At 32.5% G+C, this 22,743-nt stretch overlaps 1 protein-coding gene across 1 annotated transcript in view; it reads left to right on the top strand.

The window, feature by feature from the left end:
* The window catches only part of LOC105300972 (A disintegrin and metallopeptidase domain 3-like), an 80,259-nt gene extending 61,849 nt beyond the window's left edge, over positions 1–18,410 (top strand). Inside the window, 8 exon segments of the mRNA XM_023520053.1 lie at positions 614–809; positions 1,390–1,480; positions 1,747–1,939; positions 3,654–3,740; positions 5,988–6,108; positions 13,062–13,076; positions 15,767–15,929; positions 18,347–18,410. Of these exon segments, the coding sequence (XP_023375821.1) occupies positions 614–809; positions 1,390–1,480; positions 1,747–1,939; positions 3,654–3,740; positions 5,988–6,108; positions 13,062–13,076; positions 15,767–15,929; positions 18,347–18,410 (930 nt within the window).
* Positions 18,411–22,743: the final 4,333 nt, after the last annotated feature.

The following is a 22,743-nucleotide window of genomic DNA, read 5'->3' on the forward strand; positions in this document are numbered from 1 at the left end:
TTTCACTAAAGCCTTTTTTAAAAATTGAGGTCAACATCACATAATATAAAATTAACCATTTTTAAGTGAACAAGTCAGTGACTTAGTATATTAACAGTGTTGTACAACCACCTCCTCTGTCTAGTTCCTAAACATGTTCATTACCCAAACAGAAAACCTCTGACCCATTAAGCACTTGCTCTTTTTTCTCCCTTCCCCTCAGTGTCTGTCAAACACCAACCTGCATTTTGTCTTTATGGATTTACTTACTCTGGAGATTTCATATAAATACAACTAAACAATATGTGACTTTTGGTGTCAGGTTTTCTTCATTTAATATAGTGTTTTCAAAGTTCATTCACCTTTAGCATATATCAATCTTCCATTCTTATATATGGCTGAAAATATTCTATCGTATGTAAATACTACAGTTTATCTATTCATTTATCGATGGACATTTGGGTTCTTTCCAATCTATTTTTCTAGAACTTTAAAGTCAATTTATAATTATCTTTAAGTAGTTCAAAATGCAATAATAATGGAAATAATAGCTACAAACAAAATGCTCCTATTTCAATTTTTTACATTTTTGGTTTAGTGCTTTAAAAAATATTTGTTTTTCTTTGTCTCACAGATATCTGAAAGAGGACGTATATGTCGGATAAGCACTAATCCATGTGATTTTACAGAATTTTGTGATGGAATTTCTGAATTTTGTTTAAATGATATAACTTCTGCTGATTTTGAAACATGTAGTAATAAAACTGCCTTTTGCTATAAGGGAAGATGCCGAGATCCGGATCGACAGTGTGTGGAGTTGTTTGGAAAATGTATATCTTTTTTCTGGGCTTTATTTTTAAATGGCATTTTTCTAAAATTAGTAGTCCATGCTACGAAAAGTGTGCCACAATAAAAAGTATTTTTTGTTTACATCCAAATTTGAAAATAAAATTGCAGATCAAAGCAATTTTGAATTATGTCAAGAGGTAAAACAGACCAAATAGGTACAGGACAAAGAGAATAGAACATTTGTTAAATTCCAGGTGATTGGTACAAAGAGAATAATAGATGATTAGAATTGTAGATAAGAGAGCAAATGGCTGTTTGATTTCTTAATCATTCCTGTACGATGGTAGTAGTAATTTTCAAGTAGGTAGTTTTTAGTAAGTATTTCTAAGGAGAAACACTTCTCCTTAGAAGGAGAAACACTTCTCCTTAGAAACACTTACTAAAAACTACCTACTTGAAAATACTTCTGATGTTAGCCAATGGATGATATCAGAAATTTGTAGAAGATTACATTGACTGGTCATTACAGCTGTCTAAATATCTCTATATTAATTTGCTACACTTTTACTTTTTGATGTTTTATTTTAAGATGAGTAATTGGAACTTTATTAATATTTTCAGTTGCTAAAGCTTCTACTTACCTATGTGCAGAAGAAGTGAATTTTCTAACCGATGACTTTGGGAACTGCGATAAAATCAGGTGTGATTTTAGGTATGTATTTAGAAAATTATACTTTTTCTAAATGTGTATGTATGTGTGTGTGCTGCAGAGAGTCACTTAATACAAATGAGAGATGAATATAATATATACGGATGAATTTATATGTTGCAATTCATAAGATGGTATGTGTTCTGAATAGCTTTGGTGTTGCAGTCTGAGTACCTTTTAAAATATACTCATATTTTGAATTGTTGTTTATTTAATACATGGTGTCCCTACATGATATATGGGAAAACTTTTCTGCCTTATATTGCCAGACATACCCTTTGTGGAAAGATTGTTTGTCACTGGACACATTCACGTATAGTACCAAGTACAGATTTTGATATTCAATATACTTACCTTGGAGGACATGTATGTATGTCAGGATATTTAAGAAATCAATCACAAGTACCTACAAGAAATGATAAAACATATGTATATGATGGCACTATATGTGGTGAAAATAAGGTAAATACAAATTTCACTTTATTCTATATATGGTACGTATGTGTCTGTGTATGTGTGTGTATGCATGGAAGAGGGAGAGAGAGAGACAGACAGAGACAGAAAGAGATAGAGAAACAGACAGAGAGACAGACAGGGAGAGAGACAGAGAGTGAGAGAGAGAGAATGAAGTAGAGTCAGAGAGAGTTTATTTCTTATTTATCACCATGAAGGAAAATATGTCTCCCTTATTATATAATAATAATTCTAAATAAAACACTCATAAATTTAATACTGTAATACAAAATGGACAATATTCTACATGGAGATAGGCATTATTCCAGTGATGCTAGTTTGCTTAATATTGGTTGTGATAGAAAGTGTCTTTGAATTTTTTATTTATAAGACAGAACAAGAGAATAGTTTATTAAACTGATCCTAGCACACTTGGATATGCTAGGGGAGATAAACATATCTCAGCACAATCATTTCAAATTTGAAAAGGAATATCTTTGGGGTATGTAATTGTCTAAAAATTGGTAAGCTAATCAATGAATAAATAATTCATTTAGGAGAAATTCTGGCATTTCTCCTTTGGAAATATATTTTTAGTTATCTTAGGGATTTTTTTTGAACTGTGATGTGACCATTTCTTGAACACTATTTGCGTCTCTTGTTCAAAGGAAGAAGTCTTATAATCTAGTTCATATTCAGAACATCATCCCAGCCACGTCTTTGCTTTTTTTTGTCATTACGAAAGAGCCAGCTAAAAAATGATCTATTTAAGGGGAGTTATGTCAGAAGCATAGGTCTTAACATTTGTGGCTTATTTTTTTCTCTGAAAACAACCCAGTGAAGTATGACTAACTTATTACTGCCTCAATGACAGTGTTTAAGGTGCACTAGAATAAAAGTAGCTTTGTGGACAGGTAATGCTGGTTTGCCCAACATTTTGTTATCTTGCTGGCTTCACCAGAGCATTTTAAGTTAATGAACAAGCTGATAACTGTTTTCACCTTTATTTACCATGCTGGTGGTCAATAATGAATGATTTAGACTCTTTATCATATATTATATACTCTATCAGATGATAAAAGCAAGCAGATAATCTTACAGCATTCCCCCAAATATATTCAAATTAAATTAAAATTTGGGTAGAGGAATATTAACATAAAGTGAAAGACAAGAGATATTATTATTAAAGTTGGAAAAAAGGTAAAGATTACAGAAACACTTGTATTTAGCATTGATCAATGCGCTCTGTGAGTAAAATAGTTCTTGCACTGAATATTGGCCACTCAGGACGTGGTCTTAAACATGTAAATTTAATTCTCATCAAGTATAAAATAGGATTAAAAACATCTGTTTTATGGTATCAATATGAATACATGTTATAAGGATGCATAGAAAGTGCTAAGGCAGATCATAACTCATTACAAGTTATCGGTACAAGTTGGCTCTTTTTGTTCTTATGCCACTCTGTATCAATAAACACACAGTTCTGCTCCCTTAGGGGAAAAATAGTATCTGACTCACAATATTTCATAATTGATAAAGTAATAAATTCTTTTATTAGAATGAACAGATGTCATAAAATCCAGATACATCTGATAAATATATATCACACACATGCATACATATACATATTTTGTGAATCTAGTTTTGTATCAAGTACAATTGCTCATCTTTTTATATTTCATGTTTGTTTTTGTTGTTGTTGATTGTTTTAACCTTTTAGGCTTGTCAAGGCGGATTTTGCAAATTGCTTTCTGAGCTCCAGAGACAAGGAAACTGTAATTCACAAAAAAAATGCAGTGGACATGGGGTATAGAATGATCACTCTATTTTTATATATATTTTTTATAATCCATGTCAATAACATTTCCAGGATAATAATAAGGTTCAGAATTATTCTATATGAAAATTTCTTAGGGAAAATTGCAGTTAAATAAAGAAAGCAGATTACATTATTTGTACATATGAATGTGATGTATGTGTTCGATCAGATTGTTATAGGCTCATGAGCCAATAAGCTTTGAACTTAGTACAAAACATGTATTATTATAATATTAGATCAAGATTGTAGAGTTTTGGAAATGGGTTTATTAGAGGTTATAAATATACATTTATACATACATACATAAACATTGTGTATAATTGAGAATATATATATATTAATATATAAACGCTCATGCACAACATATATTTCACACATAATATTTATAGTTTAATATTTCTGTGTTGGTTATTCTTTTTTTTAAATTTATTGGGGTGACATTGGTTAATAAAATTATATAGGTTTCAAGTGTATAATTCGATAATATATCATATGTATATTGAATTGTGTGTTCAGCACCCAAAATTAAATTTCCCTCTGTCACCGTATATTTGACCCCTTTTACCCTTATCTACCTCCCTCCTCCCCTCTTTCTCTCTGGTAACCACTAAACTGTTATCTGGGTCTATGAGTTTTTGTTTGTTTTTCTTATTTGTTGCTTCCAGTCTTATATTCCACATATAAGTAAAACCATAGAGTTCTCAACTCTTTCTGTCTGACTATTTTACTTAGCATGATAATCTCAAGATCCATCCATGTTGTCTCAAATGGCATTATTTCATCTTTTACTATAGCTGAGTAGTATTCCATTGTATATATGTACCACATTTTCTTTATCCAGTCATTTATAGAAGAGCACTTTGGCTGTTTCCATGTCTTGGCCATGGTGAATAATGCTGCATAGTCTAATATTTTTGTAAGAACAGAGTTTCTTGTCTATTCAGATCTTTTTTACCCTTAAATGGCATCAATTTGTTTTTCTGTATCCTCTTCCATACTATATTTGAAAAGTCATTCACTAATAGACTTTTGTATAATGTTAAATATTTACTTAATTATTGTAAATAGTGGTGCAATAGACATTGTTGTGCATTCACCTTTGCATATTTATGTGATTTCGTAAACTTTTAGCAATGAAATCTGATGGGCTAAATATATGCACCATTAAAATTTTCAGTAATATTATATTGTTTTCAAGAAACAGTATACCAGTTTGTGCTCCAACTTATCATATATGAAAAGGTGCATCTCCTCAAATTCTGACCAGACTGCTTTCTCAGTTTTTAAAAAAATCTAACATGTTAAATCTATTGTTAATTTGCATTTATTGAATAATTAATGATACAGTTCTTAAGTAAGCATGTATGTTCATATTTGCCATTTGCATTTCTATTTGTCCATTCATTGTGAAATTATCTGATGTGTTACAGAAATTTTGTAAACTTTGGAAAGTCTTCCAAGCATGCCTTTGGTTTAAATTTGTGGCTAGTGCCTCTACCATATTGACACTTCAAATATTACATAGTAATCCAGGAAAAAAATGACATGTCTGTGTGTCTTGATTCAACATTTTCTCCTAAATCACTCACATGTCCTATTATTGACAGTTTGTTTTCTGTTTCTTTCTTTCCTTATTTAATTTTAATGAAATTTTTTATGAACTTGTTTCTGGGTTCTCTATCTGCTTCTGACCCTTCTTTCAACTCATCTGCCAGATCACCTTTATAGATATTTTCTAGCCTTCCTATTTTTTAGCAAAATAAATTTTGTTATCTGTAGCTGTTTAAGCAAGCTTCTCCCTTTAGTTTTTTCTCCCATTTTCTTTTTTCTTTTTCTTTTTTCTTTTCTCTTTTTTTTCTTTTTTGGTAAAAGTTGGCTCTTCTCACAGCTACTTTTTTTAATCCAGCACAATTCATAATAAATTTCAACTCCCACTATTTTATAATTTCTAGCCTCATAACTTCTATGTCTTTCTAGAATAAGGCATTTCAGTTGTATCAAGAATGTTATCTTAAAAATACAAGAGACAAATAATAGAAAATTTCTATTATATTTGAAAAGATATTGCAAGGACATTTATTTTATTGAATTTTATTTAAAAAATTATTTTTCCTGTTAAAATAAAAATTACCTATTAAGTTAGAATCCTTTAATAATTTAAATTGACTAATGATCTTAAATAATGCATTTATTTTTTATGTAATGTTTTCATTATTTTTTTGGTTTTGGTTTTAGATGTGTAACAGTCGAAACAATTGTCATTGTGATGTTGGATATGGTCCTCCAAATTGTGAGCTAATGCCATCATCACCGGGAGGAAGTATCGATGATGGGTATTGGTCTATAATCGGAGGAGGTTAGTATCTAAATCATTGTGCTCTAATAGACCGTTCTGCACTTAAAGAAATGTTCTACATATCCACTATTTATGTGGCTCTTGAGCACCTAGCATTAAGGAACTAAAATTTTCATTTTATTTCTCTTTATTTAATTTAAATTTAAATAGTCACTTGTCACTAGTGGTTACTATATTAGACAGTGCAACTATCGATCACACTGTCAATAAAATTTTGTATACACTCTTAATTCAAATTTAGAGTGAAGATCTTAATAGGTCTCTTATTAATTTTAACTGTGGTTCCCCAAACATTTCTATTTACCCAGCAGAGATTTCTAGGTTGGTATTAAAAAATTATGGGAGATAATTTTATTATATTCTATGTTCCAGGATGTTAACTATTGTGATATCCTGGTTCATAAGGTGCATCTTAATTAACCAAACTGTAGAAAGGCAAACATAGCAGAACCTTCCATAATTATAGTAATCAAATAGTAAATGGTACAAAACATTTCTAAATTTATTTGGTGAACATTCATGACCAAATGGAGCATATTTGATTTTTCTAACTTCACAGTGTAAAAAATCTCATAACAGTATAATTCCCTTAATGTCTTTTCATCATTGGCACTTTTGTTGTTATATATTTTAATTATATAGATGTTGTAAACCTGAAAATATATTATGTGCCTTAAATAGCCAATAGAACATTATTTCCCTAATGAGTAATAATATCCGATATCTTTAATATATTTAATTTGGTATCTCTGTATTCTCTTCGGTGAAAAGTCTGTTCATACCTTTTGATCATTTTCCTTTTGGATTTTGTGGTTTTCAGAGCTGTTTCGTCTTCTAGATACATACATTTTGTTGCATATGTGATTTGTTGCATATGTGATATTCTCTCTAAGCCTGTAATTATTTTTTTCTCAGAGCTTAAATTTTTAAAATTCTTATTTTGATAACGCCTACTTTTTTCATTTATGGATCATGCTTTGGTGTCAAGTATATGAACTCTTTGTCCATCTTAAGTCCTGAAGATGTTCTGCTATATTTCTAAAAGGTGTAGTTTTATTTTTTACATTTAAGTCTGTGATCCATTTTGAGCTACTTTTTATAAAGAATGGGAAATTAACTTTTTTGATTAATGAGTGTCCATTTGCTCCAGCGCATTTCTTTGAAAAAGCAATTTCTCATTCATTGAATTGTTTTTGCACCTTATTCAAAATTTAATTGGATGTTTTCATGTTGGTGTATTTCTCAGTTCTCTATCCTGTTTCATTTTTCTATGTCTCATTCTTTTCACCAGTGCTACACTGTTTTGACTATTGTAGCTGTGCAGTAATTTTTAACATTGGGAAGAGCGATTCCTCCCATTTTATTCTTCTTTTTCAGAATTGTTTTGGCTATCCTAGGGTCTCTCTTTTCCCTACACATTTTAGAATAAGTTTGTCTATATTTACAAAAAATCTTGTTGTGATTGTAATACAAATTGTGTAAACCCGTGGATAAGTTTAAGAAGGTTTTATTTCTTTACTATGTATTATTGAATCTTTCAATTTATGAGCACAGTTTTCCTCTCCATTTATTTAGATCTTATTTTATTTCTTTCACAGAATTTTTAAATTTTCAGCAGATAGTGCATGTTTTCTTATAGAATATTTTCTTTTTTCATATTTATTTCATTTTCTTTGAAACAATTGGAAATGATGTTATACTGTAATTGAACATATTTTTATTTTATATTTATAAACAACAATTAAAATGATTAATCTTAATGTTTATCACTCTTGCACTATCTAACTCCTTCCATCAGTTTTGCATACATATTTGTCCACTTGTGAACCATATCGAATTAATGTTCATGTCCAAATGCTGTAAAAGATGAAAGGATACTATTCTAGATCTTCTTTACAATGTAGAATGTTCCAGATATTTATGACAAAATATTGCATGCTGAAGTCTGACTAACTGGATGAGAATACCATATTTCCTTGTCATGAGAAATACTGTGTTCACTCCTTGAATTTTGAGTTGGAGGAAAATTATGATAACAGTATCTGAAGGCTCATAGTATGAGATTTCATTTGTATGATCCATTTCAACATCACCATTCATTACAGACTAAGTTCTGCTCTCTGTTTCTCTACATTTGTCTGATTACAAATTACAACTGTCTTCTTCTAACAATATTCTATTCTTTATCACTATGGGCAATAAAACAAATTTCTGAATTCTCAGTTGTGTTCAATAAAAGCTAAAACAAAAAGATGGAAGTTGACCCTGGGGCTCTATTGTACCTTCTTGGAAGTCGATATATTTTTGGCAACGAAATAAGAAAACTGAAATTTTTGGATGGAATGAAATTGGGAGCCCAGAAATAAATCATCACATATGTGGACTAAAGATTATATTGGGGTGACATTATTAACAAAATCAAATAAGTTTCAAATGTATTATTCAACAGTTAAGTTGTATATATATTGTGTTGTGTGGTCACCACCCAGAGTTAGATTTCTTTCCGTCACCAAATATTTGACTCATTTGCACCTAACTACTTCCTTCCTCTACCCCTTCCCTCTGGTAACCAGTAATCCACCGTCCATGTCCATGAGTCGCTCTTTGCTGTATTTGTTTGTTCCTTTCAGTTTTATATCCCACACATGAGAAATATCATGTGGTTTGCAACTTTTCCGGTCTGACTTGTTTTGCTTAGCATAATTGTCTCAATATCCACCCAGGTTGTCGCAAATGGCAGTATTTCATCTTTTCTTATGACTGAGTAATATTACATTGTACATATGTACCACATCTTCTTTATCCATTCATCTGTTATAAGACACTGATTGCTTCCATGTCTTGGCCACCATGAATAATGCTGCTATGAACATCAGTGTGCATATATCTTTGCGGATACAAATTTTCAGGTTTTTTGGGTAAATACCCAGGAGAGGGATTGCTGGGTCATATGGTAATTCAATTCTTAGTTTTAAAAAAATTTCATACTGTTTTTCATAGCGATTGCGCCAATTTGCATTTTTACCAGTAGTGTATAAGGGTTCTTTTTTCCCTACAACCTCTTCAACACTTGTTGTTGCTAGTCCTGTTGATGATAGCCATTCTAACAGGTGAGATGGTATCTCACTGTGGTTTTGACTTGTTTTTCCCTAGTAGCTAGCAGTGTTGAGCATCTTTTCATGTATTTGTTGGCCATTTGTATGTCCTCTAGGGAGAAGTGTCTGTTCAGGTCCTCTGCCTATTTTGGGATTGCGTCATTTGTTTTTTCGTTGTTATTGAGTTGTATGAGTTCTTTGTATATTTTGGAAATTAGGTTCTTATCAGGAGCATTGTTTGCAAATATAGTCTCCCATTTGGATGGTTGCTTCTTTGCATTGTTGATGGTTTCTTTTGCTGATAGAAGCTTTTTAATTTGATATAGTCACATTCATTTATTTCTGCTTTTACTTTCCTTTTCTTTGAGGTCAAATTTATAAAAATTTTTATATAGATGCAATGACCATTCAGTGAGGGAAAAGACAGTTTTTCAGCAAACAGTATTTGGATAAGCAGATGTCAACAAGCAAAAGAAAAAAGTAGCATCTTAACTTAAACCATACACAAAAAGAGCTACAAATGGATCATAAATTTAAATGTAAGAGTGAAAATTATAAATTCTTAGAAGATAACAGAGGGGGAAGTATCATAACATTGGATTTGCCAATGATTTCTTGGCGATGGCACCAAAAGTACAGGCAACAGAAATAAAAAATAGATAAATTTGAATTCATAATACTTAAAAAATATTTTCTATCTAAGAGTACTATCAACAAAGTAAAGACCCATGGAATATGAGAAAATTTTTGTGAATCATATATCTGATGAAGAATTAATATCCAGAATATGTAAAGAACTGCAACTCAACAACAAGGAAACAAATTATCCAATTAACAAATGAGCAAAGGACTTGAGTAAACATTTCCCTATAAAAGATACACAAATGGACAATAAGCACATGAAAATATGTTCAATGACACTAATTGCTAGGGATTTGCAGATTGAGACTACAAGATACTAATCGACACCTCGTAGAATGGCTTTTATCAAAAAATTCAGAAAATTTCAAGTGTTGATGAGGAAGTGGAGAAATTGGAACCGCTGTGCATTACTGGTAGAATGTGAAATGATGCAGCCGATGTGGAAAATAATATGGTGGTTCTTCAAAAAATTAATCATAGAATTACCATATTATCCTTCAGTTTCACACATCTAGGTATATACCCAAATGTATTGAAAGCATAGAGTCAAACAGATATACCCCCATGTTCATAGCAACATTATTCACAATAGACAAAAAGTGGAAATTCAAATACTCATTGACTGATAAATGAACAAACAAAATGTGGTATATACATAAAATTGAGTATTAGTTAGCTTTAAAAAGGTATGATATTCTGGCATATTCTACAACATAGATGGAACTTGAAGGCCTTATGTTAACTGATAGCCAGTCACATTGGGACAAATACTAAGTGATTGTGTGTGTTTGAAGTACTTAGAGTAGTGAAATTCATAGAAAGCAGAATGGTAGTTGTCAGGCGCTATGGGGCGTGGAAATGGCAAGTTAATGTTTAAGGGGTAGAAAGTTTCAGTTTGAGAGAATGAAAAGATTTTGGAATTTATTGGTGGTAATGGATTCATAACAATGTTAATGTGCTTAATGCCACTGACTGTACATTTAAAAATGTTTAAAATGATAAATTTTGCATGTTGTGCATTTTACCACAATAAGAAATTAAATAAGGAAAAATTCCACTATGATATCACAAAAAAGAATATACTATTTAGAAATCATGTTAATGAAATGATATACACTGGCTGTGAACATAGTCCCCACAATGAAAACACCTCAGGCCTGGGGATTCTTAAATGACCAAGATGCTAAAAAACGTTTCACATTATAAGGGAGATACCTGCCAATGTAGAAAAGTATCGGCAGAGTCTTGGAAATGTGAGCCCTCAGGAAAAGAAGTGGGGTATAATCATGGTACAAGAAACCAAATCTCATTGTTCAACACTTCTACATGGCTTATTTTTACTTCTCACCTCCTCTTTTTTCTTCCAAAGTCACAACCTTAACTGATATAGGTTAAAATATTTCTCATGCTTTTCATTGCTAGGATTATGATGGACTAGGTAGAATGATTCTCCCACTACTATGTGGCTAGAACCTGGATAACTTTTAAATAAAACATTCATACATTGCTGACATACAAAAAATAAAAGGTATTCTCATTTGCAAAAATGGAAAAATGAAAACAACTGAAACTGGAATGCATCATTTAAATAAATGCAAAGGCTAGGATTGTCTTGGGAGGAAAATGTCAATACCAGCTACTGGAATTAGAAGACTAAGCCGTAGGCCTTCTGCAAAGTGGAGAGCGAGACACTTCCATTAAGCCAGGGTCTTTTAAGGGGACTATAGAGATCTCAAATCAATGGTCTCCCTGGGTCTATGGAGAAACAAATACGAATCCCCACTTGAGTCCTCTGATTTGCAAAGATTAAATACAATCAAATATAATAAGAAATTAACAGACATACCACAAATGAATGTCAGGAGAAAATAATAACAGCAAATTTAAATTCTTGAGAATTTAGATATCGAAATTATCAGATAAAGAGTATAAAATAATTATGGTTCAACTGTTTTAAGAAAGTAAAGATGGAATAAAGGCTGAAAAAGAATCAAAATATAAATCTAATAAAAGTACCAGGCATACTTGAAAAAAGAACCAATTTGAATATTTATAAATAAAATATAATTATTGAAATTAATAACTCAGTAGATGAATGAAACAGCAGAATATATGCAGGTGGAGAGAGACTTAAATCTGAAAGAAATATTCAGACTATAATACATAGAGACAAGGTGGTAAATATGAAAGAAAGGTAAAGCTACATGGAGGATATAATAAGTATAACACATCTAATTAGAGTTGAAGAGAAAAATCAAAAAGGCAGCATTTGAAGAATTAAAGGGTTAGAATTTCCCAAAACTGATGAAAGGTTATGAATCCACAGATGGAGGAAATAAGAGTTCAAGATAGAATCTATATATGTAAAAACCAAAGAAAATCAAAGATAAAGAGAAGATCTTAAAACTGCGCAGAGAAAAAAGGTAGATGATTTACAAAGGACAAGTAGCTATCAAGTTTCTCAATAGCAACAAGGGAAGCCAGAACACAGAGGAATGATATCTTCAAAGTTTGGAAGAGAAAATAACTGTCAACCCAGATTTGTGGATTTAGCAAAACTCTTTTTCAAGGAAAAGGGCAAAAAAGACATTTGCAGATGAATATAGACTGAATTTACTACCAAGAAACCTTCCGTAAAAGAATTTTTAAAGAATGTACTTTAGAAAGAAGAAAAATAATTCTAAAATCAATTTCAGGATACTCACATGCAAAAGAGTGAAGTTGGACTCTTTACCTCATACCATATACAAAAATTAACTGAAAATGGAAAAGACATTGTGTGAGAGGCATAACCATAACACCCTTGGAAGAAAATGTAGGGGTATATCTTCATGATCTTGGATTTTGCAATGGTTTCTTAGATATGACACCAAGAGCACAAACAGTGAAGGAAAAAATATATTGGACTTCATGAAAATTAAAAATTTTGCACATCAAAGGACATTAAGAAAGTGAAAAGATAACATGGAATGGAAGATTTTTTTAAATCATAGAAATCATATGTCTACTATTCAGAATTTATACCAAACTTTTACAACTCAACAACAAAAAGACAAAAACCCAATTAACAAGTGGGAAAAGGACTTAAATAGACATTTTTTCCAAAGAAGATGTACAAATGGCAAAAAAGCACAAATCAAAATTGCAGCGAGATACAAATACATGCCCAGTAGAATGGCTATGATATTTTTTCTTTATAGAAAATATCAAGTGTAGGGGAGGATGAGGAATGTTTTTACATTAATAGTGGGAATTTTAAATGGTGCAGATGCTGTGGAAAAAAGTTTGATGGTTCCTCATAAAGTTAAATATAGGAAAAAAGAGAAAATAATATACACTGAAAACAATGCATATTAATTATTGAAAGAAAGATTTGCATAAATGTAAAGACATCTCATGTTCATGTATTGGAAGTCTCAATATTGTTAATACAGAAATACTCCCCAAATTGATTACAAACTAGAGTTCTGTTCTCTGTTTCTCTGCATTCAAAACAATTCTTAATATATCCAAGTTGGGTTTTTTTCCCCTTTTTGCAGAAATTGACAAGCTGATCCTAAAGTCATGCAGAAATTCAAGGGATATAGAAGAGTAAAAACCATCTTGAAAACAGTTTTCAGGAAAACTGGAAACTGAAAACATACTTTTCAATTTCAAAACATATTACAAAACTAAAAAAGCCAAAACAGTATAGTACTCTGCCCCAAATAAGGATAGACATATAGTTCAATGGAAGCAAAAAAGAGCAGAAATAAAGCCTTATTACTTACCAGTTGTTGATATTTGGCAAAGATGTTAAGACAATTCAATGGGAGAAAGAATGGCCTTTTCAACAATTGATGTTGAGACAAATAGATACCCACATGTAAAACAAAGATGTTGGATTGCTACATCACGCTATCAAAAAAATTAACTGAAAATGGAACATAGATCTAAATGGAAGAGCTAAACTTACAAAATACTTACAACACATTCAAGTACATTTTTGTGACCTTGGCATAGACTGTGTTATAAAAGACACCAAAGCACAAGCAAAGAAACAACACATTGATTGAATTTCATCAAAATTAAGAACCTTTGTGCTACGAATGATACAACCAAGAAAGTGAAAGACAAACTACAGAACGGGAGAAAATATTTACAAATCTTAAATCTGATATGGGACTTGTGTATCCAGAATATATAAGGAACACTTAACAAGTCTGTAATAAAAAGAAAAATAACAATTAAAAATGGGAAGGAATTTAAACACATTTCCATAGAAGAGATAAAAATGGCTCATAAGTTTATGAAAGTTACTCTGCATTTTAGGAAAATGTAAATCAAAACCAAATGAGATATTGCTTTATACTCATTGGTTGATTATAATAAAAAATACAGGCAACATGTGTTAGTGAGAATGTGGAGAAGTTAAGATCTTGGTGCTCTTTTTCCAGCACTGCTCAAACTCTCATATCTTGTTTCTACTATCATATCAGTAAGAATAATCTAGTTAGCTCCAGGTTATCCTTCTACCAACAACACCTGAGAAGCTCCCCCTAAACACATCTGGGGGCCCTAATCTACAGAGCAGTTTTCTCTCTAATGCTGCGCCCTGCAGATCCAGCCATTTCTGTGGCTGTGAACTCTGTCCTCTGGTCTCCTTAACTCAGTGGCAATGCTGTACTTAGACTAGGACTCCAATCCTCTGTGCTGAGATCAACAAGTTGTCCATAGGTAGAACTGAATTTTCATAAAATCAATGCCATATTCTCCTTCCTTTAGATATTATTATAGTTTTGAATTTCCCGTTGACTTCCAGAAATCATTTCCCTCATGATTATTGTCATATGTCATATTTTTATTATAAGAGGGCCAGTTTGGCACCATTTAATGGAAAAATTTCATCATAGCCAAAGTGGAAGCCTTACCTTTCTTCCTTAGAGTAATAGGATCTCTCAATTAATCTAATAAGTAAGTACAATTTCTTTATTTTGGGTGAGGATGGACTAATGGATTGTTGACCTCCTCTGATGGAAGAGGCAGACAATGGAGAGCTTTGAAAGTGTTGAGTTCTACCACAATGTAAGACTGCTGCATATTTGCTTAATTTCAGTATTTTTTCATATATGCCAATTTATTTCCTATGATACATAAAAAATTCTGAATCTTTTTAATTTAGGTGAATCATTTCTTGTCACCGTGTAATTGGATTGGGTCTGTGCTTTAAAGTTGGACTTTAGTCTTTTTTGGTCTTTAATTTCATTTATATTTAATACCATCACATTATGCTAGTGGTAATTTTGACTGCTTAATTTAGTTTTTGTACTTTAGTTTTCTGGATTATTTCTTTTGTTAAATTGGACCAATTTTCCATAGATTTTTCTAAGTTTATGTAATGCCTTTATAACATCTAGAAGAATATCCATTTTTCTAATTAATATAATCAGAATTAGGACAATAACATCTTTTACAGATAAGATGGAAATTTAACCTAGTATGCTATTATTAATTGTTTTTTAAGATTAGACTTCAGTTATGTCAATCACTTTTCATTAAGTCATTTTTAAATCAGTTCTTTTTTTGCTCTATTTTTTAAATGAAGAACTTAGTACTAGATAGTAAGAACAGTTTAATGTGTTCTAAGTAGCAGTTCACAGATGGTAATAGGATACAATAAAATATTTTAGAATATAGCACATAAGTAAAGGTTATACATATAATGATTAAAAAAATCAACTTATGTCAATGATATACATATATATTGAGTTGACAAAAATATAAAATGTGCTTTGTGGCATAGTCATAGAATATTGGAAAACACTTTTAAGTTTATTTGTTTCATGACTGTATTATTTTAATCCAAAATTTTTATAGTTCAAATGACTAATATGCTTTGAATATCATCTTTAAAAAGTTAAAAGTTAGTTTCACATTTTCAGGAAAAATTGCACACATGCCTGTAAAACGACCTGGTACTCATCGAAAAAATGGCCTCTTGATCAGTTTCTGCATTTTTCTACCTTTCCTTATTTTAATTGCCATCATTGCTTTTAAATGGAATAAAATGAGGTTTTGGAAAAGAGAGGGAACAGTAAGTGGAGGGTAAGTAAATATATTACCTCTTATATATATATTAAAAATTAACCATGAGAAGAATTAAAATGTAATTCAGAATATTACAAGGAGGGATTATTAGATAGATCAATCATTTGGAAATACTGAATCTTAGTATATAACTTTTTTTTTTTTTCAGGTTTCAGGTAGGTGGTATTTTCATGAACTTGTAGGCCCAGGAACAACTGAAAATACTCAATAAATCCTCAGTGCCTTTCAAATAGAAAGCCATGTTGGCTATAATTTCTCTAGGAGCTTTTGTCTATTTCTCAAGTAACCCCATGTTCCTTTCATTGACAGTCAGGTGTTCCAAGGAGATTAATAGAGATAGGGAAGCAAATTTTGTGAAGAGAATATGTAGAAGCTGAGAAAAATATATGATAGCAAAGAATAAGGGAGAGAACACAGATAGGATACTGCCCATTTTACACATCATTAACATCACTCATGTGTTTCTAAAATTAGAGTTTAGGTACTTGGACAGTTTTTTTCTTTAACTCTAACACTGACCAATACCAGGCACAATTTGCTTAGTGAATGTTTAGAAAAATGAGAATGCAGAAGTGAAGATAAGTAAATGGATCTCATTTATTTATTCCATGCTAAAGGAAAATGGTTCTCTGTTTCTTACTTATGGAGAGAGAAAACAATAATAGAAAATTTGCATCAACAGCTCTATTTCCCAAGTTAGTTAATTTTATTTATAAAAAAGTTAGGAGCAACTAGTTAAATTCAGGGTAGTATTCTGCATGATGTATATAGACATTTACATAATCATCCAATTATTATAAATTGACTTGAATGAATGATATCTGGCATGTCTTCTCGTGTTCTTAGTTAAGACCTCATATAAAAATCTGCATGTATGATAGAAGTAAATCTGAATGTTGAAAGAGATGTTATAGACGGGAATAACATCATAAATGACTGGAAGTGACAGTCTAAGTTTTAGAACAACACTAATATCTTCAGAGTTGTGAGGGTAAGAAATGACACGGAACTGAAGCACCAAAGGGTGGTACTGACTATCCGGTCAGAAACTGGGTCATTCTCGAAGTCCTTATGATTGACATTATCTCTTCTTGTCTATGTCCAGTCTCTGGAAAATGATATTCTGCTTGCACATGGCCCAAAATATTTATCTCAACCCTTTCTGGATTCATTTCCAAACAAAATACCAATAATCTGTCCACAGCTGTCAGCGGTAAACTCATCCCGCAGACTACACCAAGTGTCAGCGCTGAGCTGATCGAGAAGGGAAGGTTCAATGGTGAGCCGCCTGGTTTGAAGAATGCACAAGAGGCAGACATGAGAATGAAATGGCAGGCACCAACTTTATTGTGCGGAGCGCAGTTCTGTTGGGGGAAGTGCAGTCTATTGTGAGGGACGCAGTATTGGGCATACTTCTTCTGCTCCCCTTTCTTGTGCTCCCTTTCTTGTGCTCCCCTTCTGCTCCCCAGGGGACTTCATGGCTCCACACATAGCAGAATACAATAGTGGCATTCGGCCACACATGGGTGATACAATAAGCTGAAGTATGTTTACATATTTCAGGCGCAGGCACATTACTACACTAATGTAACATTCTAATCTAGGGTCCTATTTCTAGCCAGGAGCCTGGATCACAGCCAGACCTAGGACCAGCCAGACCTTGGACCAGCCATACCTTGGATTCAGCCAGGCCTGGTGCCCACAACAGCAATGCCTCTTAGTTTATATTGTCAAGAGTCAGAAGGACATAGCTGTGGAAGTATACCTAAATTCAGCCAGTGTTTTGTCTGGATTATAACCCTAAATTAGGTGTTAAAACCTGATTTTATCATCTGTGGCCAAGGAATTTTAGCCAAGTACAAAGAATCTGCTCACCATGACAATCCTCTTCAATGGAAACTGTGATGTTTAGGAGTTTGCCAAAGGAAATTTTGGAGACTGTATAAATAGTACAAAATATAACTAAACATAGCTAAAAGACACAGAGGCCTCATTAAGGATCTCATTAACAAGTGAAAAGATATACATAGTTTTTGATAGAAATATTATAATTGGACAGACAATAAGAATTTGGCAATTTGCCTGTAAATTACTTTTTTTTTTAATGTTGGAGGAGCACTATCATAGATATATTAATATTCCTCTTGTCTTCCATGTAGACAAGATAGAGAAAAATAATAGATCAGATTTTAGTTTGAAATTTAAAACTTCTTAAAATCTTTAATAGTTAGATCAACATTAGAAAAACCAAATATTAAAATATAGATTTACTGAGTGGAATATGGGAAGCAAAGTGAATGTCAGTACATATTAATTGAATAATTAGTACTAATCTAGTTTTTTTACTTTTCTTGATTTTGTTTTGAATGATAATGTTTCCTAACTCTAAAACTAACGCTATTTCTTTTATACAGATCTATATCAGAAGATGGCAGTAGTGACAGCAACACGTCATACACAGAGTTAAAGGTGAATTGAAGGAATCAATCTATTGACAAAATGATGTAATTTATGAAACAATTTTTTTATTTTTAACAATACCTCAGTAATAGAGACTGGTTATTTCCCTAATTCATCATCTTCACCTTTATTCATCAAGATAATTTTCATATACTAAAATAAGACATTAAAATTTTGTTTTATACTTTTTAGAAATATTTAATGTTAACCAATATTGGGATTTATTAACTGACTTTATGTAAAAAGTAGTAACTTTGAAGAGATTTAAGTATGTTCCTAAAATAGCTATGAGCTATCATGCATCCTGCTTGTTATTTAAGGTTGTAATTAGTGGGTTTATATTGTTTCTTGGCATTTATATTTCTTCGTCACTAAGATTCCATAGTTAATGCTATCGTTATCGTACCATAGGTAACAGACATAAGTATTTAAACAATTCCCCATGTGTATAAAAGTTTTGGAGTTGGAATATAATTTTAGGCAATCAAGTTCCAGGGTTTAAACGCTGAATAACTCCATCATTTTAAGACTTATAGCCTGATATATGAATGGGGATGGGGAATGAAATTTACATTTATTGAAGACATATTAGATGCCGAGGAAAATGCTAAATGCACTCTCTTTCCAAAGCAGAAAGACAATTATTTACTCTAAGATGGGATGAAGTAGGCATATGTATATATTGTTCAATCTTATAACTCATATGTTTAAAGAAATCAAGATATTTGACATATCAGACCTATCACTAGGAGTAAATGAAAAAATTCAAAACCTTCAACCAAGAGTAAGGTCAGAGTTCTCCCAATTACTTTCCTGACATTAGCAGTCCCCCTCTATATTAGCGGTCCCCAACCTTTTTGGCACCAGAGATTGGTGCTCCTATGAGAATCTAATGCCTGATGATCTGAGGTGGAGCTGAGGTGGTGATGCTAGTGCTGGAGAGTGGCTGCAAATACAGATGAAACTTTGCTTGCTAGCCCCCCACTCACCTCCTGCTGTGCATCCCAGTTCCTAACAGACCACCGACTGGTACTGGTCCGCTGCCCAAGGATTGGAGACCCCTGCTCTATATCTAACTTTGATTGAGATTTAAGTGGATTTCTGTTTCTTTATATGCCGTCAGAGAAAACATTTATAACTCCTACTGTCAATATAAATTAGTCTTCTTTCTGCCCAGATCAATCTCTGCTACTTCTTTAATTACTCTATTAAAACCCACATCTTGGGTGAAGATTGTGGCACTTGGCTCAGTCTTCTTCTCATGTCCTTCAGTAACAGTCTCATTATCACGCTGGGCATTTTCACATGAACTTTTCACTGCCACCCAACTTCAGTCACTTCCTCCTAAAGCAATATACTGGTCTTGTTATTTTCTTGATTTCTTCCAACTCTTAAGTCATAAATTCAATATGCTGCTTTTTAAAAATTTTTTTTATTTTTACCATTTTCTTTTTTTCACAGTCTTCTCTTTCCACCAGTACTTTATGGTTACATTAAGATCTTGCCTCAAGAATTTGAAATAGTGGGTTAAGCAGTCAGTCCATAAGCAATACATATATATTTTATAAGTGGATTATATAGTGTATTGGAAGTGATTGATAATATGGAAAAGATTAGTGCAGTAGGGTAATTGGGAGAGTTGATGTTGAAGGACAAATTGATAGCAATTTTAAATATGGTTGACTCAATAGGACCTATTGAGCAAGTGATATGTAAGCAAAGAATTGGGGGAGGTGCAAATATTTACTCAGTTTAGATATTTAAAATACGTAACCTGGACACATAGGGTCAACTCACATAAGTCATTTATTCAAATGCACAGGATACACTACACAGCAAGAGAGAGTGCAAGAAAGCAATGTTGATCAGAGTAACATCTCAGATACAAGGTTCCAGGGTTTCTTATTTTAAGTTTTAAACAACGCATCATAAATCTCACTGCCCTTATCTTGGTAAAAAGTGAAACCAGACATCCAGCCTTTCCCATAGATAAAGATAGAGCTTTTCTATTCCAACTGTATGTAAATCAACACTGTTTTAACACAGGCATACAGCTGGCAGAGCTTTCCATGCATATATCTGGGCAGAAGCTTTTCAAACACAAGAAGGGCACAATGAAAAAAAGTTAGGAATGTTTGATAAATAACAGTAACGTCAGTTCATCTGAAGCACGGTTAGCAGGAGGTCACATGACTTAAATTTTGACGGCTGTTTTGTTGAAAGTAGTCTGTAACAATGGCAGGAGCAGAAGTGTAGAAACCAGTTACTGCAGTGCTACTGCAACAATCCAGGAGAGAAAGGATAGTACCTCTGACCAGTGATATTAAAAATGGTTTTAGAAATAAAAGTTGAACCTGAACCAACAGAATGAATTGACAGTTTCTGTGTAAAGGGTATGAAAAACTGCTTAAATGGTCTTCATTGATATAAAGCAGGAATAGCAAGACTAAAATGTAAACCCAGACTGGTTTCTAAATTCATGCTCTTAATACATTTTAAAATTTATGAACATTGAGAGATAAACTCTACATAGGTAATCTGAGCCAAGAGAACTGTTTGTCATGACATGGTGTTTAAATTTTCTCATAAGAATAGGAACATAGCTAAAGTATGTTTAAGTAGTAAGGGAGGGATTTAGCAATCAATGGTTTGCTTTTTAAATTTCATAGTGATAAAATAGGGAAAAATTCAATCAGATTCAGCCAGAACTAGAGAGGAGTAAAACAGCTATGAGAATATGGAATTCACAGGAAGGGTGTGATGCGGGTAGGATTGGATTAGAGGAAAAAATTTTTAAAATCTTGTGATATATAACAGAGGTAGATTTAATTGAAGTAGTGACTGATGGATGTGTTTGTGCTAGAATGAAAAATCACTACAGAAATGTTTATTTCTGACACAGTGGATAATGATACCTTTTACTAATGACATATTGTATAATAGGGTAAGAACAAGTTTGGTGTTGTATTGAGGACGTGGAGGGGAGTGAAGATTTAGTTTGGTTTTGAACATGTGTGTGTGGGACACCTGTTGGATATGCATAGAGATCTCTTGGAAGTATTCCTCTGTAGATAAAAATAGACCGATTAATAATAATCATTATTTATTTCTTCAGATTATTGTTCTTTTCCTCTCTGTTTCCTTATTGGTGATTTTCTTTCACCCACATAAAGCATAGAGACTGTGTAAATGAAATATATATAAATACAATTTATAATATTACCTTTTAATATGGCTATCACAAAGGGTTCTTGAAAAATAAATGATTTACAAATTTCGTGGAGTGCAGGCATAGATTGTGACAGTATAACCAGTGTCTTATTATACTAATTTATTGCTAAACCTGTAGTTGCATAGTATGATTAGACAGCTTTTATTAAAATTTAACATTTCTATTTTTCCATATTTCTTTTACAACAGTGACTAAACAATAATGTCAAAAAGCCATAGATTGGAAAAAGGATATTACCAAGAAACTCACCATTAACTGGCCTATTTCAAGAGTGAAAAAAAATCTGCTTTCCTCTCCTTTTGTTATGGCTTAAAGCTTTCAGTTTCACAAACCAAAATAAATCCTGTGAGTGAAAATATGTAGGCTTGTGTCTGTTGACTTCTCTACCCGCTGTGATCCTTTAGTAGGAAATAAGCAGTTTTTGCCGCTTTTGAACCTTGGAGGTTGATAAATCTCAAGGCGAAAATGTTCCATTGCCTGTTGCTGTTGTTCATGCTCAGATGCCTATAGCTCCAATCTCAAGAGAGCATACCTATAGTTCGCATCTCTCCAATAGCTCATGACCTCTGTATCTATTCCAGGATTTAGATATTGAGAGGAAGAGTTGCTACATAAGGCCAGCCCCAAGCCCCCAGGTAGTCGCTAACATCCATTCTATATTTGCGGAATTGCTCAAACTGAGTTCCTGGTCATAGATAACTATTCTGTCTCCAGGTGACATTTCTATGGCCTCATGTGAATTGAGATCTAGAATACATCTTTGTCCTTCGGGAGAACCCAGACTTGCTGCTCTTTCTTTACCTGAAGCTGAGCTTTCCGAGGTAAGATTTTCTTGTTTCAGTGTCCCTTCTCCCTGTCTCCCACTCTGTGATCGGTACACTGTGATCGGTACACTTCTATATGCCTCAAAGCATTATACATGGATTACGGAACCATCAGCCTACCTGGAATCTAATTAGGACCTACTGATCCTCGTTGATAAACAAAGATGCTCCTGGGTGATGGGTGGGATTAGCTCACCACAGAGGCCAAGAGTTTCCTTTTCCAGATGTCCACCAACTATAGAGGTAAGTGATGGTTTTGCCAGAGTAGTTTCAGAAAACAGTCAGGGATCAAAGC

The sequence above is a fragment of the Pteropus vampyrus genome, unplaced genomic scaffold, assembly GCF_000151845.1.
Source record: "Pteropus vampyrus isolate Shadow unplaced genomic scaffold, Pvam_2.0 Scaffold8, whole genome shotgun sequence".
NCBI classification, from domain to species: domain Eukaryota; kingdom Metazoa; phylum Chordata; class Mammalia; order Chiroptera; family Pteropodidae; genus Pteropus; species Pteropus vampyrus.